This window comes from Lathamus discolor, chromosome 1 (assembly GCF_037157495.1).
Source record: "Lathamus discolor isolate bLatDis1 chromosome 1, bLatDis1.hap1, whole genome shotgun sequence".
NCBI classification, from domain to species: Eukaryota; Metazoa; Chordata; class Aves; order Psittaciformes; family Psittacidae; genus Lathamus; species Lathamus discolor.
Genome location: NC_088884.1, coordinates 98,248,395 through 98,275,511, shown reverse-complemented (window position 1 = coordinate 98,275,511; position 27,117 = coordinate 98,248,395). Strand labels below are relative to the sequence as shown.

The 27,117-nt window shown below is 40.7% G+C and overlaps 1 protein-coding gene across 2 annotated transcripts; it reads left to right on the top strand.

Moving 5' to 3' along the window:
* The first annotated feature begins 493 nt into the window (after positions 1-493).
* On the top strand, positions 494-26,355 carry MGARP (mitochondria localized glutamic acid rich protein). 2 transcript variants are annotated; one of them, XM_065687405.1, is made up of 7 exons: positions 494-697; positions 2,251-2,354; positions 3,422-3,509; positions 8,068-8,301; positions 21,599-21,775; positions 22,464-22,512; positions 24,822-26,355. In XM_065687405.1, exons 1-6 carry the CDS (start codon positions 613-615, stop codon positions 22,508-22,510), a joined length of 735 nt encoding a protein of 244 aa, XP_065543477.1. In that variant the 5' UTR covers positions 494-612; the 3' UTR covers positions 22,511-22,512; positions 24,822-26,355. The 2 variants fall into 2 exon arrangements, with proteins under 2 accessions (XP_065543477.1, XP_065543469.1); XM_065687397.1 differs by having other exon boundaries at positions 582-697; positions 21,599-21,757.
* Positions 26,356-27,117: the final 762 nt, after the last annotated feature.

Genomic DNA, 27,117 nt, shown 5'->3' with positions numbered 1-27,117 from the left:
GAGGAGAAATGAGTAATGCCACAGCCATCTAACGGTGTGGGGAGGAAGAGGACAGCGGGGTGGCTCTGATCTGGAGGCACCCGTGACTGTAAAAGCTGGCAAGACCTGTAGTGGGATTTGCTTCTGCAAGCATTTTCCTAGCGACCTTGAGCCCCCTTTGTACTGGCACCCTGCCCCCGAGCGCCTTTTGCTGCCGGTTTAGTTTGAGCTCCTCAGGAACTGTTGGCGGCGGGACGCTCCGGAGAGCTTTCTGTTGTAGTGAAGCACCGGCCCGCTCCTCACAGCCTCCCCCTTCGTCTTTGCGGGCCCGTGCCGCTCTGGGTGACTCCCGCTGCCGTGTGTCGCGCCGGTGCCCGTGTTCAGCCCTCCCCTCCTGCGGACGGCGCTCCGCGGCCCGGCGGTGCCCGCCCGCACGTTGCGGCAGCGGCGCCCAGGTGCGGCGGCACGCGGCTGGGGGCGGGGCTGCCGCCGGCCCCGCCCCCTCGCACGGTGTCCCCGCCCTGCAGAGCGGGGAGGAGCGGGCGGGTCGGTGCGTTCTGCCGCGGCAGCAGTGCGGGGCTGTCAGCCAGCGCGACGTGCCCGCTCCGCTCACCGGTTCCTGCCGCCGCCGCCATGTATCTCTGCAGGGCCGCCTCGCACGCGCTGGTCTCTCGCCTGAGCAGGGCTCCCTCTGCTGCGGGCCGCCTCAAGCAGCGTGGTACGCGGGGGGCCGCGCCGGGGCCCGGTAGAGGTCATCGGGACAGCGGGGGGTGGTGGACTGCGGGGCGGGGCGGGACGGGACGCGGTGTGGGGACGCGCGAAGGTCGCGGGCCGGGGCCGCAGGTGCGGCCGTTAGCCGTCCCCGCCGGGTGAGGGGGCGGGCGGCAAGGAGGGAGCCGGGCGCGGCTGCTCCGTTATCGCGCTGCCGGGGACCGGCCGTCTTGGCACCTCCGCCGCGTGTCGGCGGGGCGGCACCGCGCTCCTCGCCCTTGGGAGAGCCGGCGAGGCCTTCCCTCCCACCCCTCGTCCCCCGACATCCGTGAAGCAGGCTCGGGTCGCGCAGGTGTAATCCCCCCCTCAGCGGGGCGAACGCCGTTATCCTCGCTTCCATCCTCCGCAGAACCCCCTCAGGTGTATGTCCAAAGCGGCGGTTTCCTCAGCGCTCTGCAAGCACCCGCGGGAGCGGGAGTCAGCCTGCGGGGGCTGCAGCCGTGGCTTTTGGCGCATCAGGAGTTGTGTAACCAGCGTATAAAAAACCAAGTCGCCCTGCTGTGCTGGGTGACTGCGGGGTCGCTGGGCGTTCTCCTACCTATAGCGTGCAGCCTTTGGGAAGATGGTATTCCCAAGACACTGCTACAGATCGTATATAAATGTAAGAAGATCCATTAGGCTGCCTGACTATCCGAGAGGAGCCTGCAAAGTGTGTCATGAGACGGATGACGCTAAACATAATCTGGCACACGATGGCAGTGGTTTGAGATGGAGACTATTTTTGCAGCTACTGATTGCAGCGCTCAGAGCTGTTTTATGTTTAACAAGTGCCTTTTCAATGAGGTGTTTCTCCTCTGGGATAGTCACAAAATCCGGCTGAAAGCGTTGCTGACAAACAGAATGAAGTGTGTTTTTCCTAAGTCTCTTTTTTAGATGTACAGAAGAACTCAAGGCTAGAGCAAGCATCAAAGCTGCAGAACTGGTGAATGCAAATAAACAGCTAATGCTGCTGTTACAGTGAATATGTACTCAACTAAGGGTAAAATTGTGTAATGCTGCCTTTCGGACCTGTTGGCCAATATTTGAGGTTATGGGGTATGGGCATGTCTCTAAATGTCTGCAGTCTGTTTGAGGGTGAGGGAATGAGCATTCAAAGGAAAAGGCCTTCTCTTAAAATATTCTGTTACTAAAACAAAGAGGGTTTCATCACTGCAGCAAGGCTGAATAAGGACAGATTAATTCTTTTATCTACCTTATGCAGAAATGTTTTTACATTTCTCAGGTCATTCCTTAGCATCTCTAGATTGCATCTAGTACTTGGAAGCTGATAGACAACATAGTTCATGTAAAATCTCAGGAAGAGCTCAGCCCGGTATCTTGTTCAGTTAGGCACCATGCCCTGCATTACTCACTTGTACTAAACACAAAGCTGTACCTCTTTGTTTTGTTACATAATTTTTAAATCATCCTTTCCCATATGGAATTCAGATCCTGTCATTCTGTTTTGGGGTCATATTTTATCTGCATGTTTACACTGATTTCAGTAATGTTTTTTTATAGCACCTCTTCGCCAGATGTCATCTGGGAGCGTTCCTGGCTCTTCTGGAGAGTCCATGTTTTACTATCTTCTTACTGGTGTTGCTGCTTTTGGTGGTTTATTTTATGTAAGTGTTTGGGAATGGAACTGTTGCGCTTTCTGAGTTGGTGTGGTATAAGGTGTGTTCTGGCTTAAAAATTATCCTCAAACCATCAATAGAGTGTGGATGTCATAGCATATAATTCAAGACAATCTAACTTGAAAACAAGTTCAGGAGAACTGGTGAAACTGAATGTCTACTGCTTGCCTGTTTTACCGTTACCTTTGATATCTAGTGCTGTTGTCACTCTTAGCGGAAAACATATTTAAAGGTATGTAAAATGTACCCAAAGATGTAGTAAGGCACTTGCCTGTAGCGCCTTGCTTGTTCTGGTCAACCACAAACATTACGAGCATCTCAAAGTGGGCAAGACGGATGTGAAATCAGCTGTCTGAAGCCACAGGGGGAAGATTATGAACCTTCTTAATTGGGGCACAAAGGAAGATAAGAATATTAGTTACTTAGAAAAAGCATGTTAAGGTTTGTGGACAACTGTTTTGTCAAGCTTTTCAGTAATCATGGTCTTCCCTGCAACTAAATACATCAGACTCTCTGCTTCACATCCCTAAAGCCTCTATTTCATAGCTTCCTGCCCCACCACCCCCAATATTTGAGATAGTGAGGTAGTGAATAGCGCCCAGAGAGGTGCATGTTTCCCTCTCCCACAAAACAGTCCTCTGGAATGGTAAGTAGCTTCTACTTGTTTGAAATATAAAACTTGTGTGATTGCAAATCTGGAGAAATAGCAAATTCTCTTGCTGTCACCTTTTTATCATAGTTGGTTTTTTGTTAAACAAATAATACAATTGTAATTGTCTTTTAAAATACTGTGTTCAATTCCTGAAACACTGCAGCACTTTGAAAGCTGCGTGGTATATTGTGTTTGCTTTCTAACAACAGAGAAATATGAAATGTATAAATATGTTACTATAGCAAAATAGATTTTTAATTTATTTTCTTAACCTTGCTTAGCATAATTTGATATGCCTTCTAAGATGGGCACTTGCTTCAAAACCCTTTTCTTCTTCTCCCCTCTTTTTGTTTGGTAATTTTGTAGGGATGTAGCAATAAGCTTAGGTATAATTTCCTTTCAGGCCTACAGAATAGTCAGTTCATCCCGCAGCAACTACATTGAACATGTGAATATTCTTCATGAGAGATCTCAGGGGCGGAAAGACAAACGTGAGTTGAGCTCTTCTCTCTCGTTACCCGGGTATGCGAGGATCTGGAACAGATTTCTAGATTGTCTAATCAGGCCTTAACCCTGTCCAAGTGCTTGTCTGAGCTCTCCGAGTGGGAGTAAAGACAAAGGTGGTCGTGCAGTGATCCGTTACAAAGCTACTTCTGCACAAACTTTGGGAATAGACTTAATGTTTAGGCAGTGAATCTGGGGCCTGTGATCAACTTTCGGAAGTACCTCTGGAGGGAAAAAGTTGAAGTGTGAACCATTAATTGTACATTGGGTATTTGCATTGGATTTACTGGAAGCTTAATGAAACCTGACTAAACGGATAATGCTGTCAAAATCAGTTTTATTCTTTTGTTTGCTGAGGGGGAAGGGGATAATATCTGTTCCTCAGTCAACAGTTTGGCTCCAGGCCCCGTGCCATCAGGGAATACAGTTCAAAAGCAAAAAAACTAAGGTTTTGATTTTTTGAATACTGTAAGTCGGACCCCATTCTTGTCCCACAATTTGCATTTTGTCCTTTTAAATTCAGGATTAAATTAAAAGTAGATACCACCTAAGTGTATGGCAAATTCTAACTTAGCTCTTCATGCTTAAATAATTAGACCATGTTAGTTCAAATACTTGTAATGGAATGTTGTCTCTGTCTACATCAATTAGTGTTATGGCAGCATTAATATAAAGGGTAGAACTTTGGCAAGCATGGCCTTGCTAGGAAAAACAATTAGGAAAAGAATGGCTTCTTCAGCATCTTTATATTTTCATTTTTAAAATAAATTAGTGGTGTATCACTTTCTTCCTTATTTTTCTGATGCTGTCATCTAGAGAATTGATTTAATATATCTGCTTGCACACAAAGAATAGATTTGCGTAGAGTATGCTGAGGTTAAATTTTGCTTTCAATGCGAGAACATGCTCTAAATTCTCTGCCTCTAAAATAATTTCTTTTGAAGTTATTAGTCTTGAAGTTCCACAACACATCCTTTAGTTCTGGAACTTTACAATTACAGATTTTAAGATTTAAAGTGGCAAAACACCTTAACTTCTCTTAAGCAGCTGGAAGCACTACAGTTTTTAAACTTAATTCTTTAAATGCTGGGAATTTGGCAACAATTTTAATGCAATCCTTCCTTGTCCCTAAAATTAGAAAATCTAGCCAGGACCCAAGTAGTAGGTATTTCCTCATAGTGATCTAGTCATTGCTGTTGAGGGAAGAAATGAGGGTTACATTTATGTTCTGACTAACGTACTCAGATGGACATTGTAGACGCGAGAGCATTAAACAAACCGTCCAGGGCATTCAAAATGATGCCAGTATGTTCCCCCTTTTCTCTTAAGGTTCACTTCTGCAAGGTACTGAGTTATAACCCTAGTCTTCCAAAAGATTTGAGTGGGATACCGGAGGTCAGTTGTGCATGTGACCCACTGAAGGCTATACCTGTGTAGCCCAAGACTAGCGCAGGAGTACTCGCTGCTCTGCAGCTTAATTCTGACTTTGGGTACTCTCCAGACATCCCATAATTTGATGCCTTGCGCTGCTTAGTGATGGCAAATGATTGCTGCCTCCCTTATTATCGGTAGTATTGCCAATAAGAAGTCCAAAGCATTTCTAAGACCATACAGTGAACACAGTTGAAACTTGTTTCCTGTATTATTTTTCATATTGGACTTCTGAATAAACACTCAACTAAGAGTTTTTAATTTGACTTCTGAGTGGCTAATTCCAATTCACAATACAAAGGTCCTGTTGAATCAGCTCTTACAAAAACCCTTCTTCATTCCCAACTGTATCCTCCCAAAAGAGGTTTCTTTTGTTACTTTTCCTATGGAATCCTCTGTGTGCTTTCTCAGAGGAATTAGTCTCTCTTCCTTCCCTTTTCCTCCTGTTCCTTGCATAGTCATGTTTTTGTGTGTATTGTGACACAGATTGTTACCATAGTATTGCTTTTCCCAGAAGTGCCCCTGCAGCTTCTTTCCCCACTCTTCTAGACTCAGCTAGTCCTTACACTTTTTCACAGTGAGCATTGCTGATAAGAGCAATTAAAAATTGTGTTCTCAAAGTAATCAAATACTTTTAGGGTCATGTAGAATCAAGCTTAGAATAAGCTGTAAAACAGTGCTGGTAACAGTATGAAGTGGTGGATAGAAAAGCAGCGTGCCAGACAGCACTTTCATGGAATATTTGCTGCGTGTCCTACCATAAGAGAAGAGCTTTCTAGCTAAAAGAACTTGATACTAGGGAGCAGCTGATCAGAAAGAGACTCTTCTGATATGAATGATTTTTGTGTTTTCTCATCCTGAGGAAAATTCTCCGCTTGTCCCCAAACCCAAAATGTCTATTCTAAGAAATGTAGTAATGCAGGTAGCGAACAAGGCTATCACTATAAGAGAAACAATCAAATGCTATTCTAGGTTTGTTTGTTTATTAGAGGGTTGAAATGATATTTAATGGTATTTTAATTAAGGATATCAGACATTAAAAAATATAATCTATTAGCAAACTTTCTAGAGATGCTCTTAACTGAAAGCTGCTCACAAATTTAGAGCGGGGTTTAAAAAAGCCCCTGGCAGAAGCCTGACTCCAAGTAGCAGTAGGAAATCTGGGACATCATTTGAACTGTAAAATGATGTTTTCCTTGCAGAACATTCTACTTGCTTATTTAGCAAATAACTGAGTTTTCTCTTCCATGTGCATGTGTCTCCTTGAAACTTGTTCCTGATTTCCTTCTTTTTTAGCAATGAGTTCTTTTTAACGTAATGCAAGCTGATTCAATCTTTCTAATCTATACTCTGCTTTTACACTTTCCAGACTAAAATACAAGGGAAATCTCTTTCCAAACCCGAGGAAGTTAAATACAAACAAAGGACAGTCGTTCACCATTGCGTACCTTGCAGCCTACCTTGGGATGACTTTATACCTTCTATTGTAAAACTCCGTACTTGTGAGACTAAAAGAACTACCTATGTTTGCAAGGCCAAACCATATTGAGCTTATTACTGAATCTGCTTTGCAGAAGGCAGTTCGGAGATTGAGAAGCTGGCTGTTTTGAATGAATGCACTCTATACTTGACTGTCCAATAAAGTGTACTGAATGCTGAGCTTGGCTGTTAGTCTGTTCTTTGTGTAATTGATTTAGGTTTTTTTTTTTTTGAATATAACGTTCTCTTAAAGGGACATGATCAGGTTGTATAATACAAAGCTTTGATTTCTTTGCTGAGCAACTAATAGCGTGTTTAAACCTGAACACAAAAAGATAGGCATGCACTAGCCTAAGAAAACCAGAATTAAAATGGATCTGTTTAGTTTTTAAACAGATAGAAAAGAATAAAATAAATTCTGACTATGTCTCTTTAAGCACTTTCCTGTCTATTCTCACTTAGTTTACACTGTATTACAAACTTTATTTCCAGTTCTGTGTTTTCACTTGGTGAGTTGGTTCTAGTGATAAACTTGCAATGACTACTTGGTATATAACTTTTCTTTTGTTAACTTGATCTTAGTGCATGTTTGCATGGTGGTTGTGCATCTTTGTTGCCTTGTGCCACTAGTTTCTAATGACTTGTCTCAGTTGAGTTTGAAGTAATGCATGACTAGGAAACACTGGGTTTTTGAGATTCTGGCAGTTTTGACCCACAGAAGTATAGTCAAGTCTTTAAAGACAGCTGGAAGTTGTAAAAAAGAAAATTATTAGTCATACGCGGTCATGTCTCCAGTAAAGTGGATGCTGACTACTTCAAATTAGCAAGTTATTTTCTTACTGATACGCACCTAGTTTCAGTAAGGGTCCCCTGTTTTATTCCGCCCTACAGACCTGACCTTTCTTGTTCGAGTGCTATGGCTCTTGCAGGGGTTACATTGCCTTCAATCTAAAGAAAGCAGGGCAAATAAGGATAGCAGAGTACTTGTGGCAGCACAAGGCTAAGAGATGTCACAAAACTCCTCTGAAAACTGATGGCTGTTGGCCTCAGCATTATTGTAGCTATTGCCAACCAAGTTAGCCGCCTTAAAAATAGCCCTGCACAGACTGGAGGCACATCTCAGCTTGCAGTGGTTCTGAGCCTGGTTGATAATGAGCTCTGTAACAGCTTCTAACTATGGTAGCAAATGTCTTGCTCTTAGTGTGGTAACACCACTGCTGGGTGCAAACAGGGCAAGAATCCTGCTTCCTCTGACACCCATGAGTGCATTATCACTGGCCCGTTCAGTACAGGGTGCTGGAACAACATTTGGTGAGGTCCTTTTTTATCCTTCCCTGCGCTTCCACCTCTTTCAGACACTTGCTTTAAGCCACAATTTCTTTTATTACTACACTGAAGCAATTACGAAACTCAGTAATTAAGAATATGGTTTCCTCATCTTGTAAACATCTTTTTCAGTGCTACATTAGACAATATGGGGGGATTAATTATTGATTTCTTGACTTTGTAAATGCTGATCCCAAAGCTTAGCTTCCCATTTTGAATTTAAAGGAGGATGGTGGTAAGAAGCAGTGGGTGAATTTGTTGCATGCATGCACTTTACTCTCTTTATTGTATTAAATAAATCCTTAAAAGGTGATGAAGAAGAGATGGCTGAAGTCACTGAAGCAGAGACAGCCACGGAAGAGGCTGATGCAGTAGCTGCTGCTGGACCTGCAGCACAGGATGAGAATGCTGGGGGAACCCCAGAAACTGGAGGGGAGAATGACCTACCAGCTCCAGAACCATCCCCGGCTGTGGAGAAAGCACAGCAGGAAGCTGCTGCTGACTTGGAAGTTGCTGCTAATTCAGAAGCTGCTGCAGTGCAAGGTTAACTTAAGAACAGTCTTTGTGCGTGTGTGTTGTGAGTCCTAAAACTCTGCCTCTTACTACAGAACATTAAGAACAAACATCAGTGTTCCTAACGGAGTTTGTGCTGCAGTAATTGAGGAGTTAATTTGACATATGATGTGCTTAAGGTAATTAAGTTAGTAATTAAATCAGTGTCTCTCAAAGCATGCTGCCTCTGGCACCACTGTCACTGTCTAAAACTAGTGGAATGAAAAAGTTATTTTACTACCCCATTCTATTTCTCTTCTTTAAGAAGGTGAGCATGTAATGTGATCAGCTAGGGAGTTGTTTCGGTGACCTGATTCTTAAGGGTTTGTTCAGGGATCTAAATGCCTTATTTCACTGGCCATTCCCAAGATATTCACACTAAATAGTAATAGTTGTGCTGTTAATGCAACTTCAATGGAATCCTTCATAGCAGCCAAAGTATTGTCATGATCTCAGTTTTAAGGTTATAGTAGGCTAAAAATGTCAAAATTCAATAAAACATCAAATTGGTATTAAACACTTATGTTGATAAGTGGCTACATAGCTAGTATTTTGAACTATCAGGCATTTGAAATATTCTGGTTTACTGGGCTTTAAAAAAAATCACAATACAAATGCAAATGTATCCATAAGTTGCACAAAATACAGGGTTATAGTGTAGCTCGAGTTTTTAGCAACTTTTCTTTTTTTCTTAATTTAGTTTTATTTTATACTACTAACCTCTAAGGACAGAACACCTCTTGATTTGTTCAGCTAAAGTTGGAAGGGACATGCATAAAAGAACTGCAATTTCTCAGTCTATGGGAAAGCAGCAATCATTTGCATCTGGTGTCTTCAGTTCAAAACCAAAACAACCAAAATCTTGTCAGCCTATTATGAGAGAGAAACTTCGCTCTACTTCTTGCTTTGGAAGGGAAGACTTCAGTGTGACTGTAGCAAGTATAAAATCCACTGACATGGCTTTCAGCTTGACTTAAGCACGGAATCTTGACTGCACACCCATCTTTGACTGAGTGAGGAAAACGAGCATCTACTTGAAAGGGTATGTCTAAAGCAAGCCAAACTGAGATGAAAGGTATTCTAACTGCTAGTCTGTGGTACGTTATCATAGTACCTTGAGAGTTATAACCAGATTCTGGAACTGATTTTGCCTTTTTTCTTGGTAACCCCAGCAAGGAATGGATGCATCTAAACTGCCTTTTTAACAAATGAACTTGAGAAATGGTGCAGCATGTCAAATAGCTGGCTCTTGTGAAGGGTCTAGGTGTGAATGGGGTTTAATTCATGTGTGAACAGCTCCTGTGCGTGTCTGCAAAACCAGCCTATAAATAAGCCAGCCTATAAATAAAACCAGCCTATATATAAAACTATAAACATTTTAAAACAATACTTGGACCAGTCTGCTAAAAATAATTTCCATGTCTATGGAATATTTAGACCATTTCATTTATAGAAGAAGTAGCCTGATATATGTTAAGGTTAGTGAATCAGAGCTGTTAAAGAATATTTTTAAAAGTCTTGCAGTGTTCATCTCTTGTCCTACAGAGCAATCGAAAAATTTCACTTTAAGGAGTGGACACTTGCTTGTATTTAGAGCTGGTTGAATATTCCTTGATTGGCTATTCCCTTCACAATGTTTATCCGGGGATATTTGTTTATTGTTGGATAGGGCAGGGTCTTCCATACAGTAAGTATTCCTGCTGCTCTGTTGAAGAGGAAGCAGCTAAGATCCCATATAAGCTAAAGCATTTCATATCAAGCAGCAGAAGCTGTACTTCCTCTCAGTAATTACTAGTTTCTAAGGCAAGAGAGCATTCTCCCCGGTGTAGCATTGCCCGACCTCTATGGTGTTTCTGGGCTGTTAGAGCTTGTTCCTGAGAGCAGTGTTCTTATGCTGGTGATCACCAGTGCACTGTTGGCAGTGACTGTTGGTAACAGGTGTGCCTGAGTCAGGGGTGACCCTGTGGGTCTCGTAAGGAGTTCACCTGAGGTTCCTCACTGGGACTGAGCCCCTGTGATGGCTGCATAACCTGACTCCTGCCCTGGGAGGCTGCAGAGGCTCCAGTCAGGTCACCTCAGTGTTCGGCTGCTCCTCTCCTCCTGGCCACGTCTATGGGGGGACATCGTGACTGCTGAAGCGCTTCTTCCCTCAGATTTCCTGGGAATTGACAGCGGCCTCTGGCTCCTGACTGTGTGAAGGGCTTAACAAGCAGCATGTGGTCTTACATGCACAGGCTTAAACTGGTATCCCTTTCCTTCAAGCTATGTATAAGCTGGTTACTATTGGCATAATGCTTAATAAAAGACGAAGGTGGTTTGATTCAAAAAATGTCTGCTCTCTATGTACCACTTTGTTCAGTGGTTACTTGCAGTCATCAGCTATTTCTGTTTTGTTTTGTTTTTAAAAAGAACATTTTTGCCATTAAAATCAGTCTGGAAATACTGGGGGTTGGAACAAGATGATCTTTCAGTTCCCTTCCAACTCAAACCATTCTATGGTTCTATGAAATACCTTTCAGTTTTGTATTAAACTATCTTAATCATTTGTGTTGCCTCTCTTTAGGGGAAAAAAAAAAAAGGTATCTTAATTTTTACTGAGGTAGAGAAGGATTTTTCTGTCAGAACTGCCCAGGGAAATGCAGGCTTTGCATTTTGAAAAGTGCAAAGCCTTTGCACTTTGAAAAAGAATACTTCTTTAAATAACTTTTACTAGTTCTGTTAGTAGCTTGGTGTTACTTATACTGGTGAAGGTGCAAGTATTTTTGTCATTACCAGTAAACTGCTTTTTCTAATGCAGTCGTTTTAATCTCTATGGCTTTCTGTAATATACTTGGAAGTGAACGGTGCTAGTGAACGTTTATCTCCCGCACCAGAACACATACATGTGTATGTAAACAGATAACACGAATGCGTGATTATGCATAGATGTACCAAAAAAGCCCAAACCAACCAAACAAAAAACAACCGTGGAGTTACGTACTTAATCAGGGTAATTACAGTTTTAGATAGATAACTAGAATTGTACCTGGCTGGAATTTTCTTCTTGCCTCAATTTAAACAATTTAAAACCTTCATTTTTTTTTTTTTTTAAGTATCTGGAATTTTGTGAAGTCCTGTGCCATGTTACTCTGTTCCCAAAGTCTTAGCTTTCTCTAAATTCTAGTTTTCGGTACCTTTTTACTGCTTGAACAGTCGGGCTGTCCCTCTTGGTTACTGCCTGATGCTGGTAAGTTTCCTGCTGTTCTCCTTCTACCATACTATGTGTGTGTGGACCATGAAATAAGATCATTTTTTTCTCCAGGTAGAACAAATGCTATAAAATGCACAGTTTGGCAAGCTGCTAGGCTGCTATTTGGATTAGGCAGAGTTGTTCCATCTGTGATTTTCAATTTTTATATTGCTGCTATAAACTTTTCTCCAACTCTAGTATTGAGGCTTAACATTTTGGCATTATCAACTGGCATAGCAAAATCCATCAGCCCCCAAACATGGTTTCTTGGACTTCTGACTTTAGTAGCATAGGTTCTTTCCTGATTTTGCAAGTATTGAAGGACATGGTCTCTTCTCTGCTATTTCAAACACCACTGGAGTGAGTAACTGGGCTTGGGGAGGATTAGTGTGTGAATGTGCCAGTCTTTTCCATGTTACGCTTTGAATGGCATTACAGTGCCAATTGTCTGCTGCCTAGAGAAACAAATATAGGCCACACTGGACAGGAGTTACTGCTTTCTGGACAGGACTTCTGCTGACCCCATCACACAACGGTGCCAGGCAGATAAAAATGCCCAGCGTGATCAGTGTACATTGATTTTGGTTGGGAAGTTCCCAAACCCTGGGTGTGTATTCAAGTGCTCTGACAGTGGGAGTGTTTTGAAGATAGGTGAAAAGTCTCAAAGTAATTTGCAAATGCTCATACTTACTCAGAAGCTTTCAGAATGATGTTGCATGGTAGAACAAACACATCTTTTTAGATGTTTAGTTGTGTGAGACGGAGAAAGGAGGAAAAGCTGTGCAACCTGCAGTTGTTTACAGCCTTAGGTACTGGGGTAAGATGCAGCATGGACAAACCTTATCCTTTACTGTTAAACCTCTTGTTCATAGTTAGTCCTCATGAAGATAATTACACTTCTTCTCAGCCTTGCTTGTATAGATCACAAGCATCTTGTAACAGGTCTGTTAGTGGCCATTTTCATATATATGATGTCATGGCATGAAATGGGTCTTTAGGTGTAGATTGGTTTCCCTGATTTCCCAGATGAATCAGGGAAAGTATTCGTATCATCTGACAAAATCTGTGTTTAATTACCAACTGTAATAAAGGTTTTCTATTCTGAATCGCATTTCAGATGATTTTTCCCCCCCCTCTTCAGTGACTGTGGTAGACTAAGCTAGCCAAATTAGGCTCTAGAAAGTTGAATTATGTGAATAATATCCTACTGGGAGGTATCCATGTGGAACTTCTGTTTGGTATCTCTGCTTCACATTTATCACTTTATCTGGCCCTTGGGCTGCTGCATTTATCTTTTATCTCTCTGATTACCATGAACTGGCCACTATCCTCTTTTCCTCTTTTCCCTTCATAAAACTGAACTTGTAGATGAGTTGTCACAGCACAAATGCAGAATCTTTGTAGAAAGAATGTGAACAATGTTTAGAAAAGACTTCTGTAAAAGTTGGGAGCATCTGAAGATGCAGGTTGGTAAATAGAGAGGCTGTTTGGTTTAGATCAGCATATACGAAAAGAGTGTGCACTGGGTTGGGGAAGAAGATTCCAATAAAATGGAAAAAAACCCTAGAACTTTACAGCTAACAGTGCAAGAGGGGGAGAACTATGTAAGATAACTGTCTTCCTATTTATCTGCTGTAGCACAAGGGGACAAGTAACTTCTCAAAAACAGGTTAAAACTAGTTAAAGGACATAAAGTGAATAATGCCTAAATGATTGTTACTATTAAGGAGAAAATGGACTTACTGCTTTTCACTAATAAAATATTTGCAGCTCATAGTCAAGACTTAAAAAGAATCCTAAAATAATTTTATTTCTTTAAACTGGAAAGCAAGAACTCACTTTGTTCAGTGAAAACTGTTAGCATTTACTTGACCTTAAGTAGTAGTACCTGTGCTATTTGAAAATTTTCTGTAAATACAACATGTAAAGGAATACTGTTGGTGCCCTACTTTAGAGAAAATGTCAATGGGGACTCCTTTCTGTTCTCCAGTGGTTGAGAATGGCTCAAACCGAAATGGTAACAGTAGGGATTTTCATATTGGGTTTTGGGCAGTGTTTCTTACTAAAGAGAAACAGCCTTTTCAAAAACCAACCATATGAACATGCATACATTCAGTAGCTCCTTTGAAAACAATGTAAATGGGTAAAACTTTGTATGAAGAGTGTTGAAGAAAATACCTAACTTTAATAAAATGGGGTTCTTTTTAGAACTCTGAAGGATTTCATACATCAAATTATTAGTGTATTTTCATATATGCTGTTTATGTTAACTTGCACTAGTTTTCCCCATGCTCCATTCCAGTCAGTGGCTAGAGGTTTAAAACAACCAGAATTGCCTCTCATTGCTGCAAATTCTTGTTACAGAATATAAAATTATATACTTGAAATTATATGAGGTATTATAAACTATTCTGGATTAATGTGGTATGCACTGCTACGCTTTTATTCTGACCATTCAGGCATCTCTGAATCTTTTTCTTGTAGTCATCCATTGTAGAATAAGCTCTCTTGAAGTGACTCTTCTGGTCATTAGTGTGAACTAATGAGGCTTTTCATAGGAACTAGTGACCTGCATTAGACACCAACAACCTGTGAAATATTTGGTTGAATGAAGTTGTTTCTTTTCTTGCTGTATGGATTGAAGAACATCTTTGTTTTGTTTTTTGTTCTTAAAAAATGTGCTTCACAACACCATGGGTTAGGCTCTCAGCTGGATCTCATGGATTTTTAACTGGATTGTTTCTGGATGGCATGCAAAAAGAAAGAGGTGTTATATTTTTATAGTGGCAGGATTATTAGAAATTCCAGCCTTCCTTTGTTTGCCAATTTCTCAGAGACCTTGGCCTCTGAGCCACTAGTTCAGGTTTAATTTGTGGCATACCTGAAATGCCAAAGAGAGAGAACTCTTGATGCCAGTGGGCTCTAGTAAGGTATTGCTGGGTAGGGAACGCTGAGGCTGCCTTCATGCCAGGTCCAAACAACATGGTGGTTAGGCCAGGGCAGTTCTGCAAACAATCTATTGAGAGCAATGTGGGCTTTGGCAGTTCCCAGCCACTAGTTCCTGTCCTGTGCATTCAAGGAACTGATCAGCCTGAAAAAATAATTAGGACTTTTCTAAGTAATTGTTAGTTCCCTGATTCAGTTTACTGCATAGAGCTGAAAGGTTCATTTTTTCCTGTCTGAAGCTCAAGTGCTGAATTTACAGTGTCAGAGGGAGGCGTTGGTCTGTGGTTAACCATCTGTAGATATTTTCCTTCTTAAGCCCAGTGTTTCACTGTTAAGTGGTTGAGGTTTTGTGTTTGTTTTCCTTTCTGAAGAGATGGATAACTTACTGTAGCTGGTTATAATCTTAAGTGGTCACTGAATAAAATGCCAGTGAGCAGAGAGAGCATTTCAGGTAGATCTGAAGGACATATGCATAATTTTGCCTGTTTTGTCCCAGTCTGCCTTGGTGATTGTTATTGCTAATGTGGCTGATGGTAGCTTGAGCCCTGTAGGCAGAGGGGGGAGGTGCTGAACCCAAGTCACCTGTACCTGGAGTGGCAGGTGGCTTCTGATGGAAGAAAGGGAGGAAGGAAGGGGGCCTTAACTGTCAACACCACCTCAGGGTTTAGAACAGAAGCCATTGCTGAACAAACTTGTCTTCCATTTTTCTTACAGCTGATTTTGGAACCAAAAGATGTTAAGGTGGTCTTAAAGGGAATCACAGTTTCTTGCTGCTGCTACTGCTGTGTTCTCTCCTGGATTAGATCTGAGGGAACCAGGTACCCCCACCTCTTGTGCTCTATTTTGCTGTCTCTCTCAAATACATTCTGGAATTACCATTCAAAAAATGGCAGAATTCGATTTTTTAAAAGTGAATTCTCCTCCACTGTTGGTTTTCCATTATCAGGTCTTTAAACTACAAAAACGAATGGAGAATGTTTCGCTCTGCCTATCCCAATGTTTCAGGGGACATCTCAAGACCTTCAGAGGACCTTAATGAGGAGAGGTTTTAGGTAAACCAAAGCGTTACATAATCACGAGTGGTTCTCTGAAAGGCTGTAATTGAAATTTTGAATATTGTGTCTGTTCTCACAAATTCTACTCTTTTTTTCCCCTTTGGAATTAGCGTGCGGCATTGGTTATGTTATAGGCAGCTTGACATATCAAAGCCTTGTTTTGTACTCCAGCTTTGGTTTGTGCGCTCCAGGCAGATTCCATTTGTATTATGCTGGCTAACTTGCATTATTTTGGATTTGTAAAGCCAAATTCTTCCGCAAAGAATATTTTTTAAAGTAACTCAACCCGATGGTCTGCGTTACAGATACAAGCTTCATCTTGACTGCTTAAAAAAATAATTCATGACATGAAGGATGCCGCTTTAAGTGAAATGCTTCACTCATAAAAATGTGCTTTTAAATATCTCTTAACCAGTGCCTGTTCAGATTCTGTTGTTTTTTCTAACTGGAAATATCACTTGTAAAATGAATCAAAGGATTAGAATCAAAATGTTATAGTTTTATATATACTAGAAGGGAAATGCAAAACTGGAGGAAAAAAATACAGGCTGTACTGCATGATCTTGTTATGAAACTTCCTCCTGGGGAGGGGGGGATCCCCACCTCTCCCTGAGCAAGGAAAAGATTGAATATAGTTTTAATTTTAAAATTTGGAACAGGTCTCTTCACCATATGTATTGTAAATAAGGAAAACAAACTTACAAAGCCACTTACAGCCACAGGCGTAAATCCAGACAGATTTATAAATACACCGTACAAGTTAGTTTATGCCTACAGGCTATTTGTATCAGTCATCTATAAACTGGTATCAATAGATATTAAAAATACTGATAATGAATTTCAACACGAAAGGACTCTGAGCAGGGGGAGCACTTGGAGCAGTGCTGAGCTGGCTAGCCAAAGCTGGCAGAGTTTTTTCTGTTGGGGGGAAATTCTGAATTCCAAGAGTGTCCCTCAGCTTTTAAAAAATTTTGTACTTTCCCTTCTCTGAATTCTGCTCTGTGAGAGGCAGCTCCTCTGGTTTTACCTGTTGACAAAACGAGGTATTTCCTTCACAAAGTGAAGTGCTCCACCTGCATGAGAAAAGCAGTTCTTTCCTCTTCAGAAGAATTTATTTCTATATGCAATATAAGCTTTCGTTTGTTTGTTTGTTTTCCTAACAACTAGTTGCTAATGAGCTGCTGCTTCAGTGGCAGTGTGCAGACCCAACCCTTGCGTTGACATGGTTGGGTTTCTTGAAGAGCTGCTCTAAAGCATTAAGATCTGGGTACTGAAAGTCAGTCCATGTGCATGGGGTTTGTGTTGTTTTGGGATTTTTATTGACTGGCAGGAGAAAGTCTGTGCTTGGGGGGGAGGTACTTTTTATTGTTAGCTGGAGCAAAGATGCGTCAGTGACACGAGGCATACAGGTCCCTGCTGACTGTGCCTCTGTTCTGCTGGGGGCATGCTGAGGTTGCTGCTGTTCAGTCAGTTGACCACCATGAGGACACAGAATCAGCCTGGGTTTGGGCTGTTTTCTGTTCTACTGTGAATGCACAGCAATGCAGAGTCCTGTACTCTCAGTGCTGCAACTGTAGCACTTGTGAGAGTAAAAATGTGTCTTTAAAGACTGCAGGAATAGCAATTTTACACAGGAACCAGCTTTGTTGGGTTTTTTTGTTTGGTTTGGGTTTGTTGTTTTTTTTTCCCCTGAAATAATAGGGATAGGTTCCTAAAAATTATATTTCTAGGTGGAACTAGATGTTGTATATTGTGCTGATAAGCTACTGGAGCTGCCTAATGCTGCTTACTGGAAAAAACAAAAAACAAACCCAACAAAGTTCTAAACAAAAACCCTAATTTCCTTTTGTCTGTAAAATCAATTTCCTTTTCTGTATTTACTCAACTCAAACCAGATGTGTTTTCATAACATAAATGGTTTGTTATTGTATTTGGTGCACACGTAATGTGCTGCTGGTGCTCGCCCTGTCATGTTGTGTTCCTGCATGTGCAATGTGGAAGGACACACTTCTTCTCAGATTGGTTATCTCATAAAGCAGAGGAGATAAAGGCCACTTGGGAGTGTATATCACCACCATGAGATGGAGCAGGTGATATTTTTGTAGGGTTCAGTGTTACATGTAAGGATTGGATATTACAAAGATGTTGATTTCTGTAGTGATGGTTGTGTCTACCTAGCCTGAGGATGCTTGTCCTCAGAATCTTTGGTATGTTAAAATCCCTTTGAATGCTTTCAGAACAGCTGTGGATGCATATGCAAAGCCTAACCACTTGCCTGCAGTTAGTAAATGTGATTAGTTTGATTTCTCTGAGGCTTGAAGTTCTTTTATATGATCTTTTGTTGAAACTACAAAAGTTAAGCTCCTAATGCAGATCTGTAAGCTCAGTGGTATATACAAATGCTTAGCAAAATTGAAGAAATCTGTAGCCACTGATACTGGGATGTATCTGCTTATCTCAGGGGAAAACTTAAAAATTACAAATGTCTGGTGAAGAAGCATAAAGGATTTTTTTTTCCTTCAGAAAAACTAGCTAATATTATACAAAAAGACTGAGATTTTGCTACCAGGATAATGCCTTGTATGAAACTGTGAAGTGTATGGCTTCTGTAGAGAAATACATCTTACTAAGAAGAGGAGGGAGACAACACACCGAACAGTGAAACAGTAAAATCGTGAAACCATTTAGATCCAATGCTATGGATGAATGAGGGGTAGGGCTGGTTCCTCCCTTACAGAACTAAGAAAAAACCCCAACCAACTCTAATTTTGTGGCTATAAGAAGAAACAAAAAAAAATTAAGAACATTCCCATTTCCAGCAGATTTTAAATTGTATGGGTCAGGGTGAATCATCATTTGACCAGTTTGACTGTAATGCTGCAGGTGGGTGTTGCGTTAAAGATGCTAGGGAGCTGCAGCAGCACGCTGTGGTAGCGATAATACAGCAGCTGGGCATTCAGTGGAAAACAATACAAACAGCGCTTGAATACTGCGTGTTTTCACTGCAGAGAAGCAGTTGCACAATGCATATTATTTTGCTCAGTTAAGGCCTGTAGAAGCTGTAAGAAAACTGGCATAAATAGACAACATGGGTCATAGTCATTGCTGCGTAAGGAAGTACAGGGACTTCAGAACTTCAAACTGGTCATCATTCAGAAAACACAGAACCAGTTAAGATGTTGTAACTCCTCTACAACTCTCTTCTGCAAAAAATGAAGAAGCTTAAGTTATTTAGTATTTGACCTGACAAAAGGTAGAAGTGATTTCAGTTATATCTTTAAGTGCTGTAGAGTTTTACAACAGGCTTATGAACAACTTTGCAGTAATTGAATAGACAGAGAAGTAAAATCCTTCTTCCAAGGATTATGTAAAATGAGTCATCATTGTACCAGGCACAGATTAAAATCTCTTTACGTAAAAGGGTGTTACTGCAGGACTGTACATGGAACAACTGTGAGAGATTAAGATGGACTGGTAATTAAAAAATATTAAATGTATGTAGAGTAAGGGGAAAAAAACCCAACCAACCAAAAAAACCAACCCAAAACCAAAATGCATGGGAGAAAATAGCACCGAGATTAAATTTAACATCCAGGGAAACAAAAAGGAGATGTTCCTAAACTTTGTAATGCTTTGTGCTACCAGCCGAGGATGCGAGGGACTCGGGCAATGTGTCTGATGTTTCTCACAGAGAAGGGGCTGTGTGACAGACCCAGTTCTGAAAGGGGGTGAGGGACTTGTTCTCAGCTTGCCAGATCATCATTTATCACCAGATGTTGCCCTGGGATCACAGCCGTTCTGTAAGACTAAAACATGTTGGCCTTCTGAGTGGGATACAGAGCATTTGGTCCAAGACTGAGCTGTGTACAAACCACCAGAAAATACACTGAAATCTGTTTTGGTGCATCAGATTAATGCTCAAAATATATGGTCTGGTTCTTATTTTCACGGTGCTCAAAGCACTGAACCCCACTTAAATAGCTTTCTGTCCTTGCAGTAGGCCAAAGAAACTGTGCCAAAATGATCTTGGTGAGCCAGTCTGAGTCTTTGCTGGAAATAACACCTTAAGGTGTGGATAATGACCCAGCGGAAGCTGCCATGTCTGGTGCTGCTGTGTGCAAGTGTGCTTGGACTGCCAGCTAGTGCCGGCTTTCTCTTCTTGGAAAGAAGGCTTCAGCTGAGGCACCAGGAAGGTGACTCCCAGGAACTGTAGCCACATGTGCTCAAGTAAGGGTTGTGAAAACCATGTGAGTACAAGCACCAGCTGGGGTTTTCTGCAGTGATCAAGGACAGTTACTCATGTGTACAGATACAGGTTTTGAAGAATGCAATGCCTGTTGCAACAAGGCCCTTTGTATTTAGCTCCTCTGCAGAGACCTGAATGGACACACTAAGAGGCATGCATCTCTTGTTGCAGTAGATTGCCTTTCTGATAGACATAATACTTAAGACCAGACAAAAATCATTCCGTACAAGTGGTGTAGGTGTTAATGTTTGTTTCAAGGCAGGTATTCCTGTAGGTGGTGATAAGCAAAATTGCCATTCAAAGGAAATGAGGTTTTATTAAAAAGCAGGAAAATCCATGTTGTTCCCTCTAGTTGCTTACCAATTTACTAATGCGAAAGAAATAAAAACTCTAATAAAACATCACAAGAAATAAAAATTAGGAAGATGAAATAATATAATCCAGAGAGCAAGTTTTTGGTAATATAAACTGAGTGATGTTACAAACTCAAAATCAGCAAGTTGTTACTGTAGCAGATATATTGCATTACATGAAGTGATGCTAGGTATGAAATAACTAACGTTCTGAATTTAAAATGTGCTATCTTCATTGCATAGCTCCTCCCTATAAAGACAAAGGCAGAAATTCCTGATTATTTTTTTTCTATTGCTTCTTTAAAATTCAGTCCATATTCTACAAAGTGAAGTGAAATAGTTGATGTTCAGAACTAGCTGTATTAAATAGCTGCAAGCTGATACTTGAAAAAAAGCATGGGATGCTAGCTCTGCAAAAGTCCTATTTATCGTGTTTATTGAACTTCTAATGGAGCTGTTCAGTTGACTGTATTTCACATACACATAGCTTAGCACAGGGGACAGTTTGTAACTACAGAGTTCCTTGGTAGAGGAACAGAGAACTTGGTAAGAGAGAATTTACTCAAGTAAAATTTGACATGTAACTGCTTGATGATGTGTTCAGTCTCCCTGTAGTGTATCTGTATATAGACATATTAACTATTACACACTTTTTATACATAGATTGCTTTACCCATAAGGAGTATTGAAAAATGGCTACTTGGCAATCATGCTACGCTGGAATCACAGCCTGAACTTTCAGGCTGATGTTAGGATATTTCTACACTCAAACTACCCTCTGCAAGGTTATGTGGACTGTTTGTGTGTGTTTGTCCCTCTGGTATGGATCAGACCAGGATAATTTCCATGGAAACATTGCCATTAGTATCTTGCACATCATTAATAGTTTGGCAGAAATTGGGAAATAGAATGAGGATGCCTACAAGAGAGTGTACATGGCTTTAAGCTGAAAGAGGGGAGATTTAGATTCAGTATTAGGAAGAAGTTGTTCCTTGTAAGGGTGGTGAGGCACTGGCACAGAGTGCTCAGAGAAGCTGTGGCTGCCCTGTCCCTGGCAGTGTTCAAGGCCAGGTTGTACGGGGCTTGGAGCAACCTGCACTAGTGGAAGGTGTCCCTGCCAGTGGCAGATAGGTTGGAACCGGATGAGCTTTAAGGTCCCTTCCAACCCAAACCATTCTGTGGCGTTAGAGAATATTTACCTTTGTCTAAAGACATGAAAACAGTGCATGTTTATAGTTTTCTGCCCTAGGGTTGGGAAGTCAGATTTTCCCTGGAATTCCACTTGCAAACTTTTTCTTGCATGATGAAATTTAATCATCTGATAGATTCTGTTGTCTTCAGTTATTTCAAACATAGGTGTTAGGCAGGTACTTCATATTTTGTGAGCCTTGAATGCTCGCCCTCGTTTATGCCAGTGAATGGAAAGAGAAGACAATTATCTCTCTAATTTGATTCATAGAAACTGTGAGTGAAGTCTTGGATGTTTCAGCTTCTTCTGCCCATGAGGAAAACTTAGACAGTGTCAAGGAAGGCGTAGCCTCAGCAGCTCAAGAGATTTCTGACACATCCTCAAGGAGCCAGGACGCTGATGCTGAGGAGTCGGGGCAAACTTCAGAAGGTGCAAGAGTACAGCTGGGTCTGAAATGTTTTGTCTCTGAAAAGCACTTATGGCTGTTTGCACTGAACTAGCTGCAAGCGCATGTGTAGCTCAGGAGTGGCTGCTTGTGGTGACTGTGTTTAGCATTGTAGTCATAGCAGAAAGCTGGATTTTGACATTATATGCCATGCAGTAGAAATATGTATTGTGTGTGTGTATTGCCACAGTGTTTTGAGCTCAGTGTCCTGCTAAGTGGCTAGATGTAAAGTTCAAGAACAAGAAATTCTCCCCTGTGCTGGATGGGATGTAACATACTTTTTTGGTGTCTGACTTAATTTGAAAGATGGAACTTTCTTAAATTATACATTGCTGTAAAGAAAAATATAAAGCATGCGATATTTATAAACATTGCAGTATTTCAATGCAGCTGTACACACTTCTGTATTGCTATTGAAGTTGAACAATGTAACTGAATGCAAAAGAAAACGTCTTAAAATCCTCACTGGGGAGATTTTCAAGGGAGTTTAGAAATTTGGCCTCTAAACTCTTTTAGAATTAGAATCTAAGGCTAAAAGGAGAAATATCTGTATACCTAGTATGGCTTTGTAAATTGTATCCTTTTAGGCCAAGGGATAATTTAAACTGCAGGGAAACAACTTACTTGACTATTTATCATCAAATAAGTTGATTCCGATGTTTCTCATTGGTGTTTTGTCTCCATTTTCAGTTTCTGTGGAGGAGGAGACACCTGAAGAAGTTGCTAAGGAACCCTGAAGGTACAGAGTATAATTGCAGCATGTGGTTTCCTGCTCCCCACCTTTCTTTTTTTCTCAGATAGTGGTGATTGCAGCATGTGGTAAGTCTGCACATGCACTCTGATGGTGAATTTGTATTTCTGTCTCCAACAAGTACACTGCAAAAAAAGGACTGAAGTATTTCTTACTGCCTGGGACCATTGCTGGCATCTCAGAGGCTAGGGAGCAAAACTTTTCTACATCAATTGTCACTCTGGGTGTTTATTTATGGCTGTATTTTAGGCCCTTGCAAACTTGAAAAAGACCCAAGAGCTGTACCTTTCTTCCAGGCAAAAAGTAGTCTTTGGACATTAGTTTAAATTATATAGATACTGGACTTCTGGGTAATTACCCTATACAAGTGAACTCTTGCTATCCTCAGTGTAAACATGGTGACGTTGTAACCTTCTAGACTCACTTCTTTAAAAACAATTTCTCACAATTAGTCTCTAGGCACTTTTAGTTTGTCCTAATGAAAAATATTGACTACAATATTTTTACTAGTTTATTAGTATCTTGCTCAGTTGGCCTTATTAATTTATAGGATAAGATACTTTCCCCCCAACAGTCTTACTATTTTGCTATTCCGTGTGACTCCCATTTCCAAAAGTGGACTGTAAGATGGTGATAGAAACCTGAGGGAATAAAAAGTTTGGCTGAATATGGACAGGAATCTTGGTAAAAAAGAAATTAACTAGAATAGAAACAACTGAAAGCGGAGCAAATAGACCTCCCAGGCCAGGAATTTTCAAAATTAGTTGTGCTGCTGGTTAGCAAGTCATGCCGTAATTCTTGGAGTACAGTGCAGGAGGAGAAGGAAACAGCAGAGAAAGTGATTTTTCACTGCAGTCTCAAAATGTATCTTCTAAATACATTTATGGAAACTTATCATTATGTTCTGAGTCCTTTGCAAATGCGTGTTTGCTTATTCCATCATCCACTGCAATATAAAACAAGGTAATGACTTTTATCTGCTTGTGATAAAAGGAAAATATTCTTAAACTTCATAGTTTTTTTTCCATGTTGTTTTAGCATTTTAAACTAAGAAAAAAACCCTGAAAGTATGAAGGGGAACAGATATTTAATGTATGTAGGTGAGATGTGCAGAAAAGTTGCAAGTGTGGGTGTCTCAAAGCTGTTGTTTTTGCTGAAAGTGAAAGCTAAGGGCACCTGAGGATATCGCATCAGAAAAATAAATTACCAAGAAATTCTGTCCACTCCGGGACACATAAATGCAGTGACACAGGGAAAGCAATAGAGCTAGGAATCTTTTTTCCCCCCTATAAACATCTTGCAACCCTACAAATTGTTGCATTGTTATTCCAGCATTTGATTTAGACAACAAATACCCAATATAGCCAATTTGATTAACGAAGGCAGAGACGGTAACTGAAAGGGGCAGGAGTGGGAGGGAAGGGAAGCTGTAGGAAGCAATTTTGATGAAAGAAATTTAAGATAGTTGAAAAATAGATGAATCCGCTACCAGAATACAGGTCCACTGAATGTTGCTTAAACTGCTTGGGCTTTTTTTGATTAAAAAAAGTTACTTTTTAGTACTACAGCATCACAAGGTTACAAAAAGAATTTTGTTCTGAGGTCCACTTTCATCTTGTTGGGAGAAAAAAGGTGTATAAAACAGTTTACTACTTAGGGCTAGAAGCAGGCTGACTGACTTTTTCCAGTTAATAGGTCAAGAGCTACAATACATTCCCAATCAGCAAAAGCATATTTATTCATTTATTTTGTGTATGTAAAAGGATAGAATAGTAGTAACAGGTAAAAACTTCACATAAAGCTTTGAATTGATGCTGTGTAGGAATATACTATTATTCCCCTTTTTTTTCTGAGTACAGCAGCTCTACAGTGTGTGGCTCTTGGCCCCACATTCACGCTGCTATGAAGCTACTTATATCAGTAATCTCAGCAAACACAATTGGTTTACCTTGTGCTTCGAGTTAAGCAAGCAGCTATTTGTAGAAGTAAAGTTTAGTGAATATATCCAGCATGCAGAGGAATTCAGTTACACCCGAGCAACATGGCTGAAGATGAGGATGAGAGATTTGTTGAAACTGGGCTTTGCTGGTGGTAGGAGAGCAAGTTTTCACAAGCCATCAGATAAACATGATTTACACAGCAGTGGTGTTTATATGCTGTAATTCACTGATAACCTGCAGCCAAATTCACAATGTTTTTAAATGTTTGCAAAGAAAAGGACCTGATGAATCAAGTCTGTTGCTAAACGTTGGTTATTGTTGCTTCCTCTAAATCAGATTCTTTCTTCTTTTTCCCAGTAAGGAGTGCTGAAGCCTTTGAAAAGATTTAATGGAAATATTTGTGCAATCAACCAGCTGATTCCTGTGTGAAATCCCATACTCTTCCTTGGAGACAAAAGAATTTGTGCAGTTTCTCATACCACGCGCTGCTCATTAGGACCAGTATTCAGTGCTGCAACAGACAACCTAATACGATTTAAGTTGGTTAGAGAGACGCTTCTGTGATTAACATCTCTGCTTTAAAGTAGCATCCAGTAATAACTTCCAAAGCACCACCCAGCATGTAACAAATACATGTGCTAAGAGAAGCAGTAGAATTAACTGAAACCATGTCAGGTGAACTCGTTCTAGGTCTGTGTTGTCGTGTTATGTACACTAATGTCTTACTTTTGGTCCAAACTGTGGTGCATAGTTTTACCATTTTAACATTCCATGCTAAAATGGAAGTAAAAGGTTTTAAGTAATTTAAAAGCTTATAAAAAAAATACCTATTTGTTTTTTTAAATTGGATCATGGGGAAAATAATAACCTTGTTTTCTCCCAAGTTCGGATTTGCAATTGTAAGCACAGGACATTTGGCTGTATGAGATCTGATTTTCCCCCTATGTAAACATTTTAGATACTACTCTTCCTTGTACAATAGTATCCAGGAGTAAACATTTTTAAGGCTCCTGCTTTGAGAACAAAACCTGTTTACAAGTAGTAGCAACAGGTACTTTATAGCATGACAATTCAAAATAGCCATGTTTGAAGTTACTGTCCTTGGTTGAAGTGGTGGCTCCAACCTTGGGTGAGCTGGGCCTTGTTCCTACCAAACCTTGCTGTAGTCTTTCTGTGTTATGTCTTAGCAGTAGCGTAACAACATGGAGGTTTTCAGAGAACACTTGTACAAATCACAAGCAATTCAGGCTATGGTAAAGCTCCTCTCCGAGCACTGGCAGCAAAATCCCTGTGGAAGGTTATGTCACATGTGTTCAAATGGACAAGGACTCTTAAGTACTAAGAACAAACAGAATAGATAGATAATCTTCTTAGTATTATCTTAATAATGAAAAATTCTATAACAAATTATGGTTTTGTATGACACTGTTCTCCTCAACCTCCACTGTGCTTTCTGCATGTGCATCTACTACAGAATCTTTACTGAGACCCATTCCAGCCATAAGAATGGCGATAATTCTAAACTGGGATCAAATAAGGTATATTAGACACACTTCACATAGAAAGTGTGAATTACAAGGGGTATCTGCTTTCTCTTCAAGCAGAACTTTGGAAAGATGTTGAAAGGGAAATTACAGCATTTTGACATTCCTGCCCATGGCACAAAGCAACACCTGCTCCTGCCATCATGAAGCAAATTATAATAAAGTTCCAACAAAAATACAGCCTGTTGCCACTGTATCTGCTTAGGAATAACTGGAATAACGCAGAGGCAAAATCAGGCTCCTGAGCTTCAAGAAGCCGTTCCACAGCCTTCTGCTTAAAGGATAAAGTCACTGTGATTAAAAGCAATCTTTGTCAAAGCTACTGGAATAAAAGTCTTGGACTGATATTTTGTTGGATGAGAGTCTATATTTATCTTGTAGATTAAGCATCCTGTGATGGATGCATGCTCTTAAATGTTCTATTTCTTCATTTTCACTAATTCCTAGTGAAATAAGCTATTTCTAATTTCTGCAGCTGGCACTAGGATTTCTGAAACTGTTGGCTTTGTTGAATGTCTCTTTATCTCTGGAACTGCTCTGGTATGTGGCAAAATGTATCGGCCCTTGGAAGAAAGGTGTTTGAAGAATTGAAGCACAACCTATGGTGTGCTTTCCAAAGCTTTTCACCCTTCCAAGTTCAAAAATGTAAATCCTAGATTAACAACAGAGAACTTTTGCAATTTGCAGAGGGCTGCTCTGAAAAATAGCCATTAAGCGCATGCAGGATGCCTTGTTGCTTCACCAGAAATTCTCTGTCTTACTGGATTAGGTGGTCCTTGATCACTTTCAGCAGTTATGCTGGTATGGACTCTAATTACCACACAGAGTAATATTTTTCTGTGACCCACCTCCAGAAAAGTGAATTTTTTACTTGCTACACAAAGGCTGTGATGAACTGTAGAAAACGGTGATTTGGCTCACTAAGGAGAACACAACCAAGCAGAGAGCAGACCTAATGCAAGACTACAGGAGATGGGACAAAATGTTTGTTTTTGACAATACACTTCAAAGCTCAGAGTAAAACTTGAGATTCCTGAATTTGTACAAACTGGAAATTGCTCCTTTGTGGTCAGCAAGTATCTATGAGACCCATTTGCAAAGCATTTCAC

Coding starts and splice junctions, on each gene's coding strand:
- MGARP (XM_065687405.1), top strand. CDS start 613: ATGTATCTCTGCAGGGCCGCCTCGCACGCGCTGGTCTCTCGCCTGAGC. Junction 2,355..3,421: donor CTTTTGGTGGTTTATTTTAT/GTAAGTGTTTGG, acceptor ATTTCCTTTCAG/GCCTACAGAATAGTCAGTTC. Junction 21,776..22,463: donor AGGTGCAAGAGTACAGCTGG/GTCTGAAATGTT, acceptor CTCCATTTTCAG/TTTCTGTGGAGGAGGAGACA.